Source organism: Orycteropus afer, unplaced genomic scaffold (genome assembly GCF_000298275.1).
Source record: "Orycteropus afer afer isolate SDZICR_OR568_19922 unplaced genomic scaffold, OryAfe1.0 scaffold00031, whole genome shotgun sequence".
NCBI lineage: Eukaryota > Metazoa > Chordata > Mammalia > Tubulidentata > Orycteropodidae > Orycteropus > Orycteropus afer.
This window is the reverse complement of record NW_006921618.1, coordinates 7,126,576-7,141,335: the sequence shown is the minus strand read 5'-3', so window position 1 is coordinate 7,141,335 and position 14,760 is coordinate 7,126,576. Positions and strand designations below refer to the sequence as shown.

Sequence of the window (14,760 nt, the reverse complement as noted above, 5' to 3'; positions counted from 1 at the left end):
GAAAGGAATGTTGTTAAATTTAGAAGCTTGAAAGGAGCGCAAAAGAAGTAGGAAATCATTATATAGCACTAACTATTATGAGGAATCATATAGGTCTTGGCTGAAAGCAAAGAATACCAGAAAGATATTTACCTGTGTTTTACTGACTATGCAAAGGCATTGGACTGTATGGCTCGTAAGAAATTACGGATAACATTACAAAGAATGGGAATCTCAGAACACTTCATTGTGCTCATGAGGAACCCTGTACATAAACCAAGAGAGAGTAGTTTGAACAGAACAAGGGGCTACTGCATGGTTTGAAATCAGGAAAGATGTGCAGCAGGGCTATATCCTTTCACCATATTTATGCAATCTGTATGCTGAACAAATAATTAAAGAAACTGGACTACATAAAGTACGCGGCATGAGGATGGAAAACTCATTAACAACCTGAGATAAAAATGCAGATGGCACAACCTTTCTTGCTGAAAGTGAAGAAGACTTGAACCACTGATGAAGATCAAAAACTACTGTTGTCGGTATGGATTATATCTCAACAGAAAGAAAACAAAACTCCTCACAACTGGACCAATAAGCAACTTCATCATAAACAGAGAGAAAATGGAAGTTGTCAATGATTTCATTTTACTTGGATCCACAATCAACATCCAGGGAAGCAGCAGTCAAGAAATCAGAGATAGTACTGCACTGGGCATACCTGCTGCAAAAGAGCTCTTTAAAGTGTTAAAGCGCAAAGATGACACTTTGAAGTCTAAGGCCATGCTATTTTCAGTAATCTAATATGCATGTTGTAGCGTAGTGGCTAAGGCACTTGACTGCTAACCAGAAGGTTGGCGGTTCAAACCCACCAGCCACTCCTTGGAAGGAAGGTTGGGCAATCCTACTTCCATAGTGATACTGCCTCGGAAACCCAAGGAGGGGTCGCTATGAGTCAGGGCTGACTCGATGGCACATAACAACAACAACAACAATATGCATGTGAAAGTTGGACAATGAATAAGAGACTCGAAGAAGAGTTGATGCATTTGAATTGTGCTTCTGGCGAAGAATACTGAAAATACCATGTTATGCCAGGAGAATCAACCAATCTGTCTTGAAAGAAGTACAGCTGGAATACTCCTTAGAACTGAGAATGGCCAGATTTCATCTCAGGTGCTTTGGTCATGCTGTCAGAAGGACCAGATTCCTGGAGGATATCAGGCTTAGTAAAGTAAATGTTAAGCAAAAATGGGGAAGACCCTTAAGCAGATGGATTCAAGCATAGCAAATACCGTGAAGACGGCACAGGATGGGCAGTGTTTCATTATGAGTCGGAGCCGCCTAGACAGGCACCTAACAACAGCATCATCGTAAGAAGGTCCAACCAGCTGCAAGGCTGAACCTGCAGCCAGAAACCCGGCCCCAACACTTGCAAAACCAAGAACGCAAAGAATTCCCCGCCTCGGAGACTACAAATCCCAGCATGCCTCGCACTAAGAGAGGGCTGAAACGCAATGTATGCTGGGATGCGCGGTCCGGCTCTCACGCAGGAAAAGCCAAGTACGTCCCGTGATATCAAAAGAACTTAGGAATCACAGCCAGTCAAAGCTGAAGTTAAATCTTTCGTCAACGAGCCGACCTTAGTTTTTTTTGGTGGTCCGTTTTTTGCTCTAAACACGTCCCATCCGTATTCCAGGCGGACCTATGGTGTGCGTTGAGTAGACTCTCAACGTGAATCCTTCATGGTTAAAGGGGAAGTATCGGAAGGCAAGTATAGGCAGCCTTCCGCTTTTGAGGCGCGAAATGGTTATAGAGAGTAGTGGTACGCAGGACGCTATCCGGGCCAGAGGCTGATACACTGCTTCCCTAGCAGCGCCGAGGACGTGGCAAGGGTGCTTTACATCGCAGCTTTTCCTTTCCCCGCCCTTCAGGATAAAGGTGTGTGAGTCGCAGAGGCTGCCGGGAACGCGCATGCGCCTACCCGGGCGGGGAGTACACTTCCAACGTCCGCGGGCGCGGGGGTTGTCGGGTGTCGGCGGCGGCGGCGGCGGCGCTTTGCGGCCGGTCGTAAGCGTAGGGCGCGGGCGGGCGCGGAGGCAGTGGCGCGCACAGGTGATTGACTGCCCAGCCGGCTGGCTGAGGGAGTGCCTGGTCCTCATCGTGGCAGGTGGCGGAACCCATTAGCGTGGCGAAGGCGAAGGCGAAGGCGATAGAAGCGGCCTAGCTCTGGAGGCACTCTGCGGGTCGAGGCCATGGCTCCGCGGCTGCAGTTGGAGAAGGCGGCCTGGCGCTGGGCGGAGACGGTGCGGCCCGAGGAGGTGTCGCAGGAGCACATCGAGACCGCCTACCGCATCTGGCTGGAGCCTTGCATCCGCGGCGTATGCAGGTGAGGCTTGGGCCTCGAGTCCCCTTTACACCCGGCCTTAGAAAGCCGGGACGGAGCCGGGGGAAGGAAGACGGCTGCCTGTGTGCATTAGGGCAGCGTGGAGAGGGGCGAGGTGAAGGTTTCCTCTTTTCCGCCGTCTGGGCGTCCTGGGAAACGCAGTCTTCCCGGGTTTTCTGCATGGTAGTGATGTTGTGGAAAGCTTTGAGCAAGGGTTCTAGATTCTCATCTAGAAGATGGCGGTGGAGACGATTGAAGGCAAGAATTGAGAGTTTACCGAACGTTGATGGTTAGTATATCTTGGCTAGGGCTCGGTTTTTTTTTTTGTGAAAAGGGAACTTTTCGAAGTGAGCTTCATTATAGTATATCTTGTATTAGTGTTGACGCCGAAGGCCTGATCAATCATCTTAGTATTTTTGGAGAAGACAGCTTTAGAAAAAGGTATGGTTAGCATATCATCGGTACCTTCTATCTCCGGTTGATCTAGTAATTTTAGCTTTTTTTTTTTTTTTTGCCGTTCTGACTCGACACCATTCTACTGAGTACCAAGTTTGAGCTGTGTAAGTGCTGCCCTTCACTTTTGCATAGCCTTTGAATCTTCCTTTTCCTTACACCTTTTAGATTGATTCGTTGGTTTTGCTCGTGTTTCTTCCTTTTTCCCACCTTTTAACGCGAGACTTGGTAGTTGTATTCTGGAATGTTGTTGGTTTGGCTTTACTGTTGTTGTTACGTGCCTTCGAGTCGGATCCGACTCACAGCGACCCCTCCTTGGGTTTCCAAGGCAGTGTCACTGCGGAAGTAGATTGCCCAACCTTCTTTCCGAGGAGTGGCAGATGGGTTTGAACCGCCAGCCTTTTGGTTAGCAGTCAGGTGCCTTAGGCACTATACTACCAGAGCTCCTTTAGGCTTTGCTAAGCCAGGCATATTTTATGGAGTTTTACATTCCGCAGGGGGATCTAGATGGAATGGAAGGTACGGTTTCTGGCTTTTGAGCTTGGAAAGTAAAACAATTTAGGGAGCTTCCATAAAGCAAATGAGTCATTTCCATGCTCTTGGCCTGTGATTTACAAGGACGGCAATTCTGACTTCAACAGTAAGTACTGGAATGACAGTGGACCTTATCAAGGGTCAGTCAGTATCTCAGCACAGATAGGTTCTAGGTTAACCAAAATATTTAAACTATTCGCTGTAATGGTTGTGATTTTAACAGAAGTATAGGAGGAGCAGAAAATGGCTGAGATTTGTCAGTGTTACAGATAAGGTGAATCTTAACTTGGAATTGCAAGGTTTATGGCCAAGCAATTAAAGAAACAACAACACAGCTTTATTGAATTACAATTCATATACCATGCAGTTCATCAAGTAAAAGTGTACAATTCAGTGTATTTTTTAGTACATTTCTAGGGTTGTGCAACTATCACCACAATCTAATTTTATGACATTTTGGTCTCCCCTAAAAGAAACTCTTAGATTAGTATTAGCAGTCAGTGCCCTTCTCCCTACCCAGACACAAGCAACCTCTTACCTACTTTCTCTAAGTTTGCCAACCTTAGACATTTCATAAAGGGCCCTGGTGGCTCATTGGTTATGCACTCGACTGTAACAGAAAGGTCGGAGGTTTGAACCCACCGAGCAGCTCTGTGGAAGAAAGACCTGGCAATCTGCTTCCCTAAAGATTACAGTCTAGGGAACCTTATAGGGCAGTTCTTCTCTTATCATGTAGCGTCGCTGTGAGTCAAAGGCAGCTAACAAAAACAACAGACATTTCATGAATGGAATCATGTAATACGTAGACTTTTGTGGCTGACTTCTTTCAGTAGGCATGTTTTGAGAGTATATCCATATTGTAGCATGTACCAGAACTTCTTTCCTTTTTATGGCCAAGTATTCCATTGTATGGGTGTAATACATTTTACATATGCATTCATCAGTTGATGAACATTTATTTGAGTTGTTTCTACTTTTCAGCTATCATGAATAATACTGCTATTAACATTTATGTACAAACTTTTGTTTGAATGTATGTTTTTATTTCTCTAGGGTACATTCCTAGGGCTAGAGTTGCTGTGGTAACTCATGCCTAACATTATCAGACTGTTTACCAAAGCGAGGCACCAGTTTACATACTCACAAGCAATGTATGAGGCTTCCAGTTTCACCACATTGTTACACTTGTCTGTCTTTTTGATTATAGTCATCCTAGTCTGTGTACAGTGGCATTTTATTGTGTTTTTTTGCATTTCCCTGGGGACTAATAATGCTGAGCATCCTTTCACGTGCCATTTGTATGTCTTTGGAGAATTGTCTTTTCAAATCTTTGACCATTTTAAAATTAGGTTATTTATCTCATTGAATTGTGAGAGTTCTTTATATTTTTCAGATACAAATATCTTCAAAGATAATGTTTCACAAACATAGTCTCCTATCTGTGATTGTCTTCAGTTTCTTGATGGTATTATTTGTAGCAGAAGTTTTTAATTTTGATGGATTGCTATTTACCTATTTACCAATTTTTTCTTTTGCTGCTTGTGCTTTTGGTGTTGTGAGAAAACTACACTTAAGTCAAGATCCAGGCAGTTTTTATTAAAACATCAAAAAAGACTATTCTCACTCATTTTTTCCCCCTTGTTTAACCATATTTTTCTCTTTCTTTTTCCCCTTCATGACTAAGTTTATTTGGGAGCTCTGGTGGCATAGTTCCTAAGGCATTTGACTGCTAACCAGAAAGCAGGCGGTTCAAACCCACCAGCCGCTCCTTGGGAGGAAGATTGAGTGATCTACTTCTGTAGAGATACCACTTAAGACCCAAGGAGGGGTCGCTATGGGTCAGATTCAACTAGACTGCAGTGAACTAGTTTTAGTTTTAGGCTGCACGATGGTGAAAGCATTGGTCTGCTAACCAAAAGATAGGCAGTTTAAACCCACTAGCTGTTCTATTAGAGAAAGATGAGGCAGTCTTCTTTCTTAAAGGTTTACAGCCTTGGGTGGAGAAAAAAAGATTTACAGCCTTGGAAACCCTATGGGGCAGTTCTGTTACGTTCTATAAAGTCGCTATGAGTTAGAATTGACTTGATGACAGTGGGTTTGGTTTTGGTTTAGGCTGTGCAAACAGGTAAGTGTTCGACTACTAGCTGAAAGATTTGAACCTACCCAGGAACAGAGGCCTAGTGATCAGTTTCTGAAAGGTCACAACCTTGAAAACCCTACACTGTACCCATGGGGTCACCATCAGTCAGAATCGACTCTGCCAACTAACAAGGACAAGTTTATTTGAGTATATTTAATATACATTAGGTATTAGATATCATAGTATGGAAAGGAGATTAATTTTAAAACAAGGTTGTCAAACAATTTTTATACATTCATACTTACTTTTTTTTTTACTGTGATAAAATATATATTTAAAAAAAAAAAATCCATTTTAGCCTTTCTTACATATACAAATTCAGTGATGTTAATTACATTTATCATGACATGCAACCATCACCAAATTTCCAGATTTTTCTATCACTCTTAACAGAAACTCAGTGCCCCTTATGCAATTACTCCCCTCTTTCCCCTCCCACCTGCCCATGGTAACTACTAATAAACTTTGGTCTTTGTAGATAGTTCATTTAAGTGGGAGCATACAATATTTGCCTTTTTGTGCCTGACTTATTTCACTTAGCATATTTTCAAGGTTCATCTGTGTTGTAGCGTGTATAAGAATTTCATTTCTCTTTATGGTTGAATAATACTCCATTGTATAGATATACTACATTTTGTTTATCCATTCATTTGTTGGACACTTGGATTATTTCCACCTTTTGGCTGGTGTGAATAATGCTGCAGTAAACATTGAGGTACATACAGGTAACTTGTACTTTTCACTTGAACCGAGTGCTTTCAGTTCTTTTGGAGTAAATTGATGGGTCATACAGTATTCTATGATTAATTTACTGTTTTCCACAATAACTGCACCTTTTTACAATCCCACCAGCAATCGTTGAGTGTTCCAGATTCTCTACAACTTTGGCCAACACTTCTTTTCTGATAATAGCCATCCTGAGAGTGGGGTGGGAGAGTGGTATCTGGAGGTTTTGATTTGCATCTCCCTAACAACTTGTGGTTGACAGTGGTAGCCAGGCACCATCTAGTTCTTCTGGTTTTATGGTCATATATGCTGAGGATCACATGGCCCACCAGTCCCTTGGTCTAATTGTTACCATGTGTCTTTGGTTTTCTTCATTCTTTTTCGGTCTAGATGAGGAGACACTCATTGTTGCATCTAGGTGGCCACTTGCAAGATTTTTAGATCCCAGTTGCTACTCACCGAAGTAGGATGTAGAACAAAGTTTTTGGTAGTATGCCAATTGGGCTGGATGACCCCTGCGACCATGGTCCTAAACCCACAGGTCCAACTACTCGTTCTCTCCAGATCGCTGGCTGTGGCCAAGAAGTGACTACAACCTTGTCCCTTGTTAGCTCTACTATATACCTGGACATTCTTACAAAACATACAAATCCACTTGTCAAAACATCATCTGCCAACCCTATACATGGTCATGGGCACACTCCCCCATGCATGTTGTTGTTGTTGTTGTTATGTGCCGTCGAGTCGGCCCCGACTAATAGCGACCCCTCCTTGGGTTTTCGAGGCAGTATCACTATGGAAGTAGGATTGCCCAACCTTCCTTCCGAGGAGTGGCTGGTGGGTTTGAACCGCCAGCCGTCTGGTTAGCAGGCAAGTGACTTAGCCACTATGCTACCAGAGACATACCTAATAATTCAGCCTGTCTCTCTATAAATCAATGTTTGCCATCACTGACAACACAGTACTGTATGTGCAGAATGGGTCAACTTTGTTGTCTGTACCTCCCATGTACCTCTATGTGTCTTCCTCTTCCTCAATGCCACCGTGTTGATCATAGTTTTGAGTTAATTTTCACGTGTGGTATGAGGTCTGTGTATAACTTCCTTTTTTTGCGAGTGGAAATCTAGTTATTCTAGCACCATATTCTCCTATTGTATGGACATAGCACCTTTGTCAAAATCAGTTGTCCATAGATGTATAGGTTTGGTTTTGGACTGTCAATTGGTTTAAAATCAGGGCTTCAGAGTTGTATCCTTTCACCATACTTATTCAAACTGTATCTTGAGTAAATAATCTGAGAAGTTGGACTATATGAAGAAGAATGTGGCATGAGGATTAGAGGAAGACTCATTAACAACCTGCAATATGCAGATAACACAACCTTGCTTGCTAAAAGTGAATGTAGCTTGAAGCACTACTGATGAAGAGTAAAGAGTCTGCAGTATGATTTACATCTCAACATAAAGAAAACAAAAATCCTCACAACTGGACCAATAAGCAGCATCACGATAAATGGAAAAGAGATTGAAGTTGTCAAAAATTTCTTATTACTTGGATCCACAATCAACACCCATGAAAGCAGCAGTCAAGAAATCAGATGTATTGCACTGGGCAAATCTGCTGCAAAAGACCTCTTTAGAACAATCATGGGAGAAAGAAGCGCTGTGTATGCACAAGAGACAGCTCAGGGGGCAGGAGTCCATGGAGGGATGGCCACAGGGAAGAGGTAACTATGGGGAGGAAGTGGGAGGGGAGCTGTTGCATTGTGCTAAACTGTGGTCAGTGTCGTGAGACAAAGTATATGTGAACCGCTGTAGGAAAGTAAATTTGCTCTGTAAACCTTCACCCAAATCACAATTAAAAAAAAAAAAAAAAACCTCTTTAAAGTGCTGAAGAGCAAAGATTGTTCTTTAAAGATTAAGGTGCTTCTGACCCAAGCTATGGTATTTTAAGTAGTGTCGTGTGCATGTGAAAGCTGGACAGTGGATAAGGAAGATAGAAGAACAGTTGATGTTTTTGAGTTGTGGTGTTGGCGAAGAATACTGAAAGTACCATGGACTGCCAGGAGAGCTAACAAATCTATCCTGGAAGAAGTGTAGCTGGAATGCTCATTGGAAGTGAGAATGACCAGACTTCATTTCACCTACTTTGGTCATGTTGTCAGAAGGGACCATTTTGTGGAGAAGGATTTCATGCTTGGTAAAGTGGAGGGTCAGTGAAAAAGGGGAAAGCCCTCAACAAGATGATTGACAAAGTGGCTTCAACGATGGGCTCAGGTACAGCAAAAGATTGTGAGGCTGGCACAGGATGGGGCAGTGTTTCGTTCTGTTACACAGGTAGCTATGAGTTGGAACTGACTCTGTGGCACCGAACAAAAACAATTCTGTTGGTCCTTGTAACAGTAGCAGACTTATCTTGATTACTGTAACTTTGTAGTACACTTTGAAATCAGCAAGTATGAATCCTACTCCTTTGTGTTTCTTTTAAACATTACTTTGGCTATTCAGGGCATCCTTTGCAATTCTGTATAAATTTGAGGATTGCCTTTTCCATTTCTGCAAAGAAGGCTTGTTGCCCTTTTGATGGGATTGCATTGTTCTGTAGATTGCTTTGGGTAGTGTTGACAGTTTAACAATATTATCTTCCAGTCTGTGCACACAGAATGTCTGTTTATTTAGATCTTTAATTTCTTTCAGTAATGTTTTATACTTTTCAATGTACAAGTCTTTTACCTCCCTGGTCAAATTTATTGCCACATATTTTAATCTTTTAGATGCTATTGTAAATGGGTTTGTTTTCTTAATTTCCTTTTCACATTGCTTGTTGCTGGTGTGTAAGAACCCAACTAGTTTGTGTGTGTGGTCTTGTACACTGCAGCTTTGCTGAATCCACTTATTAACTCTAGTAGCTTTTTTGTGGATTCTTTGGGATTTTTGGCATATAGGGTCATGCCATCTGCAGTGTTTTACTACTTCCTTCCCAGTTTGGAGACAGTATGTTTTTCTTGTGGGTTTTTATATCTTATGTATTCATCAATATGCATGCTGACTTGAGAAGCATGGATAAGCTAAAATGAACTATAGTTATATTAGGTTTCTTAGGAGCAAGATCTCACTGCTGAGTTAATGAACTCATGTTAAATAAAGGCTACCACCCAGAAAACACAGGTTGTAATATTTTAATATTCCTTAAGAGTTTTCTTACAGAACTACATAAAAAAACATCATCATGTTACCTGGATATATGTATATTACCAAAACTTTGTTGTTATCATGTAGAACTGCCCAGTAGGATTTCCAAGGCTATGAAAGGCTTTATGAAAGCAGACTGCTACATCTTTCTTCTGTGGAACAGCTGGTAGTATCAAACTGCCAAGCTTTTGGTTAGCAGCTGAGCTCATACTTGCACCACCATGACTCCTTAAATACGTTAGTTTTTTTTTTTTTTTAAATAATATTAAGAATATTTCCCCAGACATTGCAAAAAGTAATTTCTAATAATTGTATAATATTCCATCTTACATACTCCCAAGTATTTAACCATGTTCCTGTTGGGATTTGTCCTTCTTGCTTTCCTCTTTTTATTTCTTCTTTTATTTATTTGTTTTTGTTACACCCTTTTACCTCTTAGCTCTGGTAGTGTTGTGCCTAAGGCATTTTACTGCTAACCATAAGGCTGGTGATTCAAACCCACCAGCCACTGCTGGGAAGGAAGGTTGGGCAGCCTACTTCCATAGAGATACCGCCTTGGAAACCCAAGGAGGGGTCGCCATGAGTTGAATGCGACTGGACAGCAGTGGGTTTTAATTTTTCCTCTTATGAATATTCTTATAAGTAAATATCATCTGTTTCTCTAGTTGTTTTCTTAAAAAAAATTGTGAAAGTGATAAGAACTTTTTTAAATTGTGCTTTGGGTGCAAATTTACAAAACAGATTTTACATTCAGTAGTTCATGTGCATTTGATGTCATGGCTCTGATTACAATAAACAAACTCTCCTCACCTCTCCTCCCTGTGACTACCCACTCCCTTTGTCCTTCTTATCTATGCATTCCAGTTTGTCTGGCTTTCCCTTTATGTGAATGCTACCCCTCTGATGTCTCATGGTTGATTGATCTAAAGGGTGCATATCTCTAGAGAACATGGGTACATCTCCCTGGGGTAGGTGTTCTGCATGTAGGTCTTTCTGCTTTTGAGCTGAGAGCCAGTCCACGGAAGTGAGTCCATTTCTAGGGGTGAAAGATAACCTGGGGCCATAGTCTTGGGGGTTCCACCAATCTCTATCCAACCAGTAATTCTGGTCATTTTTGTATTTCTGAATTTTCTTCCACATTTTTCCTCCCACTCTAACCAGAATCTGCAATTTTGATTCCTTTCCGAGTGGTTGGCATTGGTAGGAAAGTGGCATGAACTTTTTTTTAAAAAAATACATTTATTGAAATATGTATACTGAAATACACAAAAGTGATATGGGCCAACACTTTTTTTTTTTTTGCAGGGCCCCCCCCCCCAACCAGCAAAGAAAGTTTCCTTAGGTATATAAACCTTTCCTTGACTGTTTACAGTAACTAACTAATACAATGTTTATCCTTCTGTGATTGACTTATTTCACTCAGCATAATGTCCTCCAAGTTCATCCATGTTATGTGGTGTTTTGCAGATTCTACATTATTCTTTAGTGTTGCATAGTATCCCATTGTGTGTATGTACCATAGTTTGGTTATCCATTCTTCTGTTGATAGGCACCTAGGTTGTTTCCATCTTTTTGCTATTGTAGATGGTGCTGTGATGAACATGGGTGTGAATATATCTTTTTTTTTGTCCTGGTGGCATGAACATTTTTAAGGCTTTTGGTACAGATCACCGCTGCAAGATTTGCTTCCACCAGTATCAAACAGTATATGAACATTCTTGTCTGTCTTGCCATCATTGAATATTGAGTTTTAAAAATCTTTTGTCAATTTCATAGTGGAGTGGTAGTATCTTTTGATTACCAGTGAAAGTGAAAGATACTATTTTGTCAAGTACTGTGCCAGTGTTTCCCAAATGGTGTAAAGCTTAAGAGCTTGAGAGCTCCTTAGAGAACAAAGAAGTCCCACTGTAAGGAAGGGAAAAAATTTTTTTCTTTTTTAAGGTTTCATGGTAAAATAAGCCTGTTTAGCCAAGGAAGGACTTTTTTTTTTTTTGACTTGCCAATTAGCATCCCCCAGCATTTTTCCTTTAAGGCTTATTTGGAAAGTAGGTTTAGTATGACCAAGTAGGCTCACTTTATAAATCCATTTTGCTTCACTAGTCCCATTTTCTTTAATAGAAACCTGGATTCCAGGCCAACTGATTTAGTATACTAAGTATAAGAGTACTGAATACACTGATACATTTTTTTTGACATTTAAAAAAATTTTTTTATTGTGATTTGGATGAAAGTTTACAGAGCAAATTCATTTTCCATGCAGTAGTTCATATACATTTTGTCTCATGACATTGACTGCAGTTCCCCACAGTGTACACTGATAATTTTTATAAGCCACAGTTTTTGGATTCCAAGTTCAAACCCACCAGCTGCTCCATGGGAAAAAGATGACACATTCTACTTTGTAAAGACCACCAGCCACTCCTCTGAAGGAAGGTTGGGCAATCCTACTTCCGTAGTGATACTGCCTCGGAAACCCAAGGAGGGGTCGCTATGAGTCGGGGCCGACTCGATGGCACATAACAACAACAACAACTTTGTAAAGATGTATAGCCTTGGAAACCCTCTGGGGGCAGTTCTACTCTGTCCTGTGGGTCACTGAGTTGGAATCAACTTGATGGCTGTTGTTGTTATTATGTGCCATGGAGTCAGAGCCTACTTATAGTGATCCCTCCTTGGAAGTAGATTGCCCAACCTTCCTTCCAAGGAGTGGCTGGTGGGTTTGAACCGCCAGCCTTCTGTTTAGCAGTCAGGTGCCTTAGGCACTGTGCTACCAGAGCTCCCTAACTTGATGGCAGTAGTTTTAATTTTTTTTTTTTTAAAAACTTTTGAGATTGATAAAGTGAAAAACTAAGGATATTTCAGGAGCCATACATTGAGACGTCTCATTCCTACATCTGTCCCCATTGTGCCATCCTTTTACATCCTTTGTAGAGGCGCTTGCTACTTTCTGTTTATTCATAGTATTTCCTTATGCAAATACAAGCAAATACAAATATATTTTCTTAAAGTCCTACACTCCACCTTTTCTTATACAAATAAAGTATCCTACTTATACTATTCTATATCTGATGACATTTCCATATTAGTACCTGTCAGGGCTTCCTGCCTTTCTTTTTGTTTCAAGGCATCTAAACTTTGTGTTAGGAAAACCAAAACCAAAACCAAACCTACTGCCATCCAGTGAATTTCTACTCATAGTGACCCTGTAGGTCAGAGTAGAAGTGCTCCATAGGCTTTCCAAGGTTGTAAATCTTGACAGAAGCAGACTGCCACATCTTTCTCCTGACAGTTTCTAACTCCCACCTTGGCATTAGCAGCCAAATTCTTAACCACTGTGCCTCTAGACCTTCTTACCTATCATGAAATGCCCAATTGACTATGCTTTGAAAATAGTTACACCTATGCAACCACCACCCCGATCAAAATAAAGAACATTTCCATCACTCCAGAAAGTTCCTTTATACCTGCTTCCATTTAGTCCTTATCCTCCTGTAGTTAATCTCTGTTTTAATAAATGGACTTTTAGAGCAGTTAGTCTTTTGTGTCATGTTATCTTGTGTCTTCCCTCACTTCTCTCAAAAATGATCTGTTATGAAAAAATAATCTGAGAAGCTGGACTTTATGAAGAAGCATGTGGCATTAGGACTGGAGTATGACTCATCAGCAGCCAGTGATTTGCAGAAGACACAGTTTTGCTTGCTGAAAGTGAGGATGACTTGAAGCACTTACTGATGAAGATTAAAGACTACGATGTGCAGTATGGATTACACCTCAACATAAAGAAAACGAAAATCCTCACAACTGGACCAATAAACAGCATTACGATAAACGAAGAAAAGATTGAAGTTGCCAAAGACTTCTTACTACTTGGTTCTACAATCAACACCAGTGGAAGCAGCAGTCAAGATAACAGATGATGTATTTTACTGGGCAACTCTGTTGCAAAAGACCTCTTTAAAGTGCTGAAGAGCAAAGATGGCTCTTTGAAGACTAAGGTGCGCCTAATCCAAGCCGTGGTATTTTCTATCGCCTCATATGCACGTGAGAGCTGGGCAGTGAATAAGGAAGACCGAAGAACAGTTGATGCTTTTGAGTTGTGGTGCTGGTGAAGAATACTGAAAGTACCATGGACTGCTAAAAGAACTAACAAATATGTCCTGGAAGAAGTGCAGCCAGAATGCTCCTTGGAAGCAAGAATGGCCAGACTTCGTCTGATGTACTTCAGTATTGTCAGAAAGGACCATTTCATGGAGAAGGATATCATGCTGGGTAAAGCGGAGAGTCGGTAAAAAAGAGGAAGGCCCTCGACAAGATGAATTGACACAGTGGGTGCCAGCGATGGGCTCAGGTATAACAAGGATTGTGAGGCTGGCAGAGGACTGGGCAGTGTTTAGTTCTGTTGTTTGTGGGGTCACTGTGAGTCGGATCCAACTTGATGCCACCTAATACCAACAACAACAACATAAATAAAGAGCTTTTATTAAGAGGCAGGGCAGGTTGCAAATTGGGAATCACAGGGTCGAAAGGTTTCTCAACTAAGTGATAGAAGGAAAAAGGGCTTTAGGGGTCTGGAATGGTGTGTCCTGTGGCAGACTTTGAAACTACTTGAGTGTTGGGCTGTATTCTGTTCTACTATGAACTTACTGAAATTGTGTTAATAGTTAATTTGCTCTTTGAAATTTTTCTGTTTAATCTGCCCTGGGAAATAGGACACTTTGGATGAAAGTACCTATTTTTAGTACTGCCAAATGTTTCAGAGTAGCATGACTCTTAGGGATATGAAAGAGATAAAAAGTTACCCCTATGTCTAAAAACTTTTTGGTGAAAGAAGAATTGCTTAGTATAGCTCTGAAATCTTAGAGTTCTTTCTTAAAGAAGAAGAGCAGCTATAGGACCAGTAATAGCTGCATATAACAAAAAATGCTTAATCAAAATCCGTTGCTTCCTGTTTGCTGCATGCTTTCTTCCTCTCAGATCTATTGGTCAGAAGTAAAAATTTCAAATGGTATTAGGCTTTTAGGTGAATGAATATTTTGTGAATTTCTAGATCTGAATATTCTCCAAGCATGTTACTATAGATTGCCATTCTTCTTTAAAACGCACACAAGATTTTAATTGAAACCATTTACATAAAAACTTGATTTCTTCTCTTCCCTCACTTCTCTCAAAAATGATGTTACAGATACTATTGATCTGAATGCTGTAGCATCTCTTACATCTAACCCCCACTTCTAGTAAGCATCTTATATTTCAGAGCCTGTTTCCTCATCTCATCTTATTCATTCATTCATTCATTTATTGTGATTTGGGTGAAGATTTACAGAGCAAATTCACTTTCCATACAGCAGTTT

At 41.0% G+C, this 14,760-nt stretch overlaps 1 protein-coding gene across 1 annotated transcript in view; it reads left to right on the top strand.

The window, feature by feature from the left end:
* The first annotated feature begins 2,234 nt into the window (after positions 1 to 2,234).
* The window catches only part of USP48 (ubiquitin specific peptidase 48), a 137,684-nt gene continuing 125,158 nt past the window's right edge, over positions 2,235 to 14,760 (top strand). The window contains exon 1 of the mRNA XM_007935676.2: positions 2,235 to 2,368. Within this exon, the coding sequence (XP_007933867.1) occupies positions 2,235 to 2,368 (134 nt within the window). The remainder of the gene's footprint in view (positions 2,369 to 14,760) is intronic.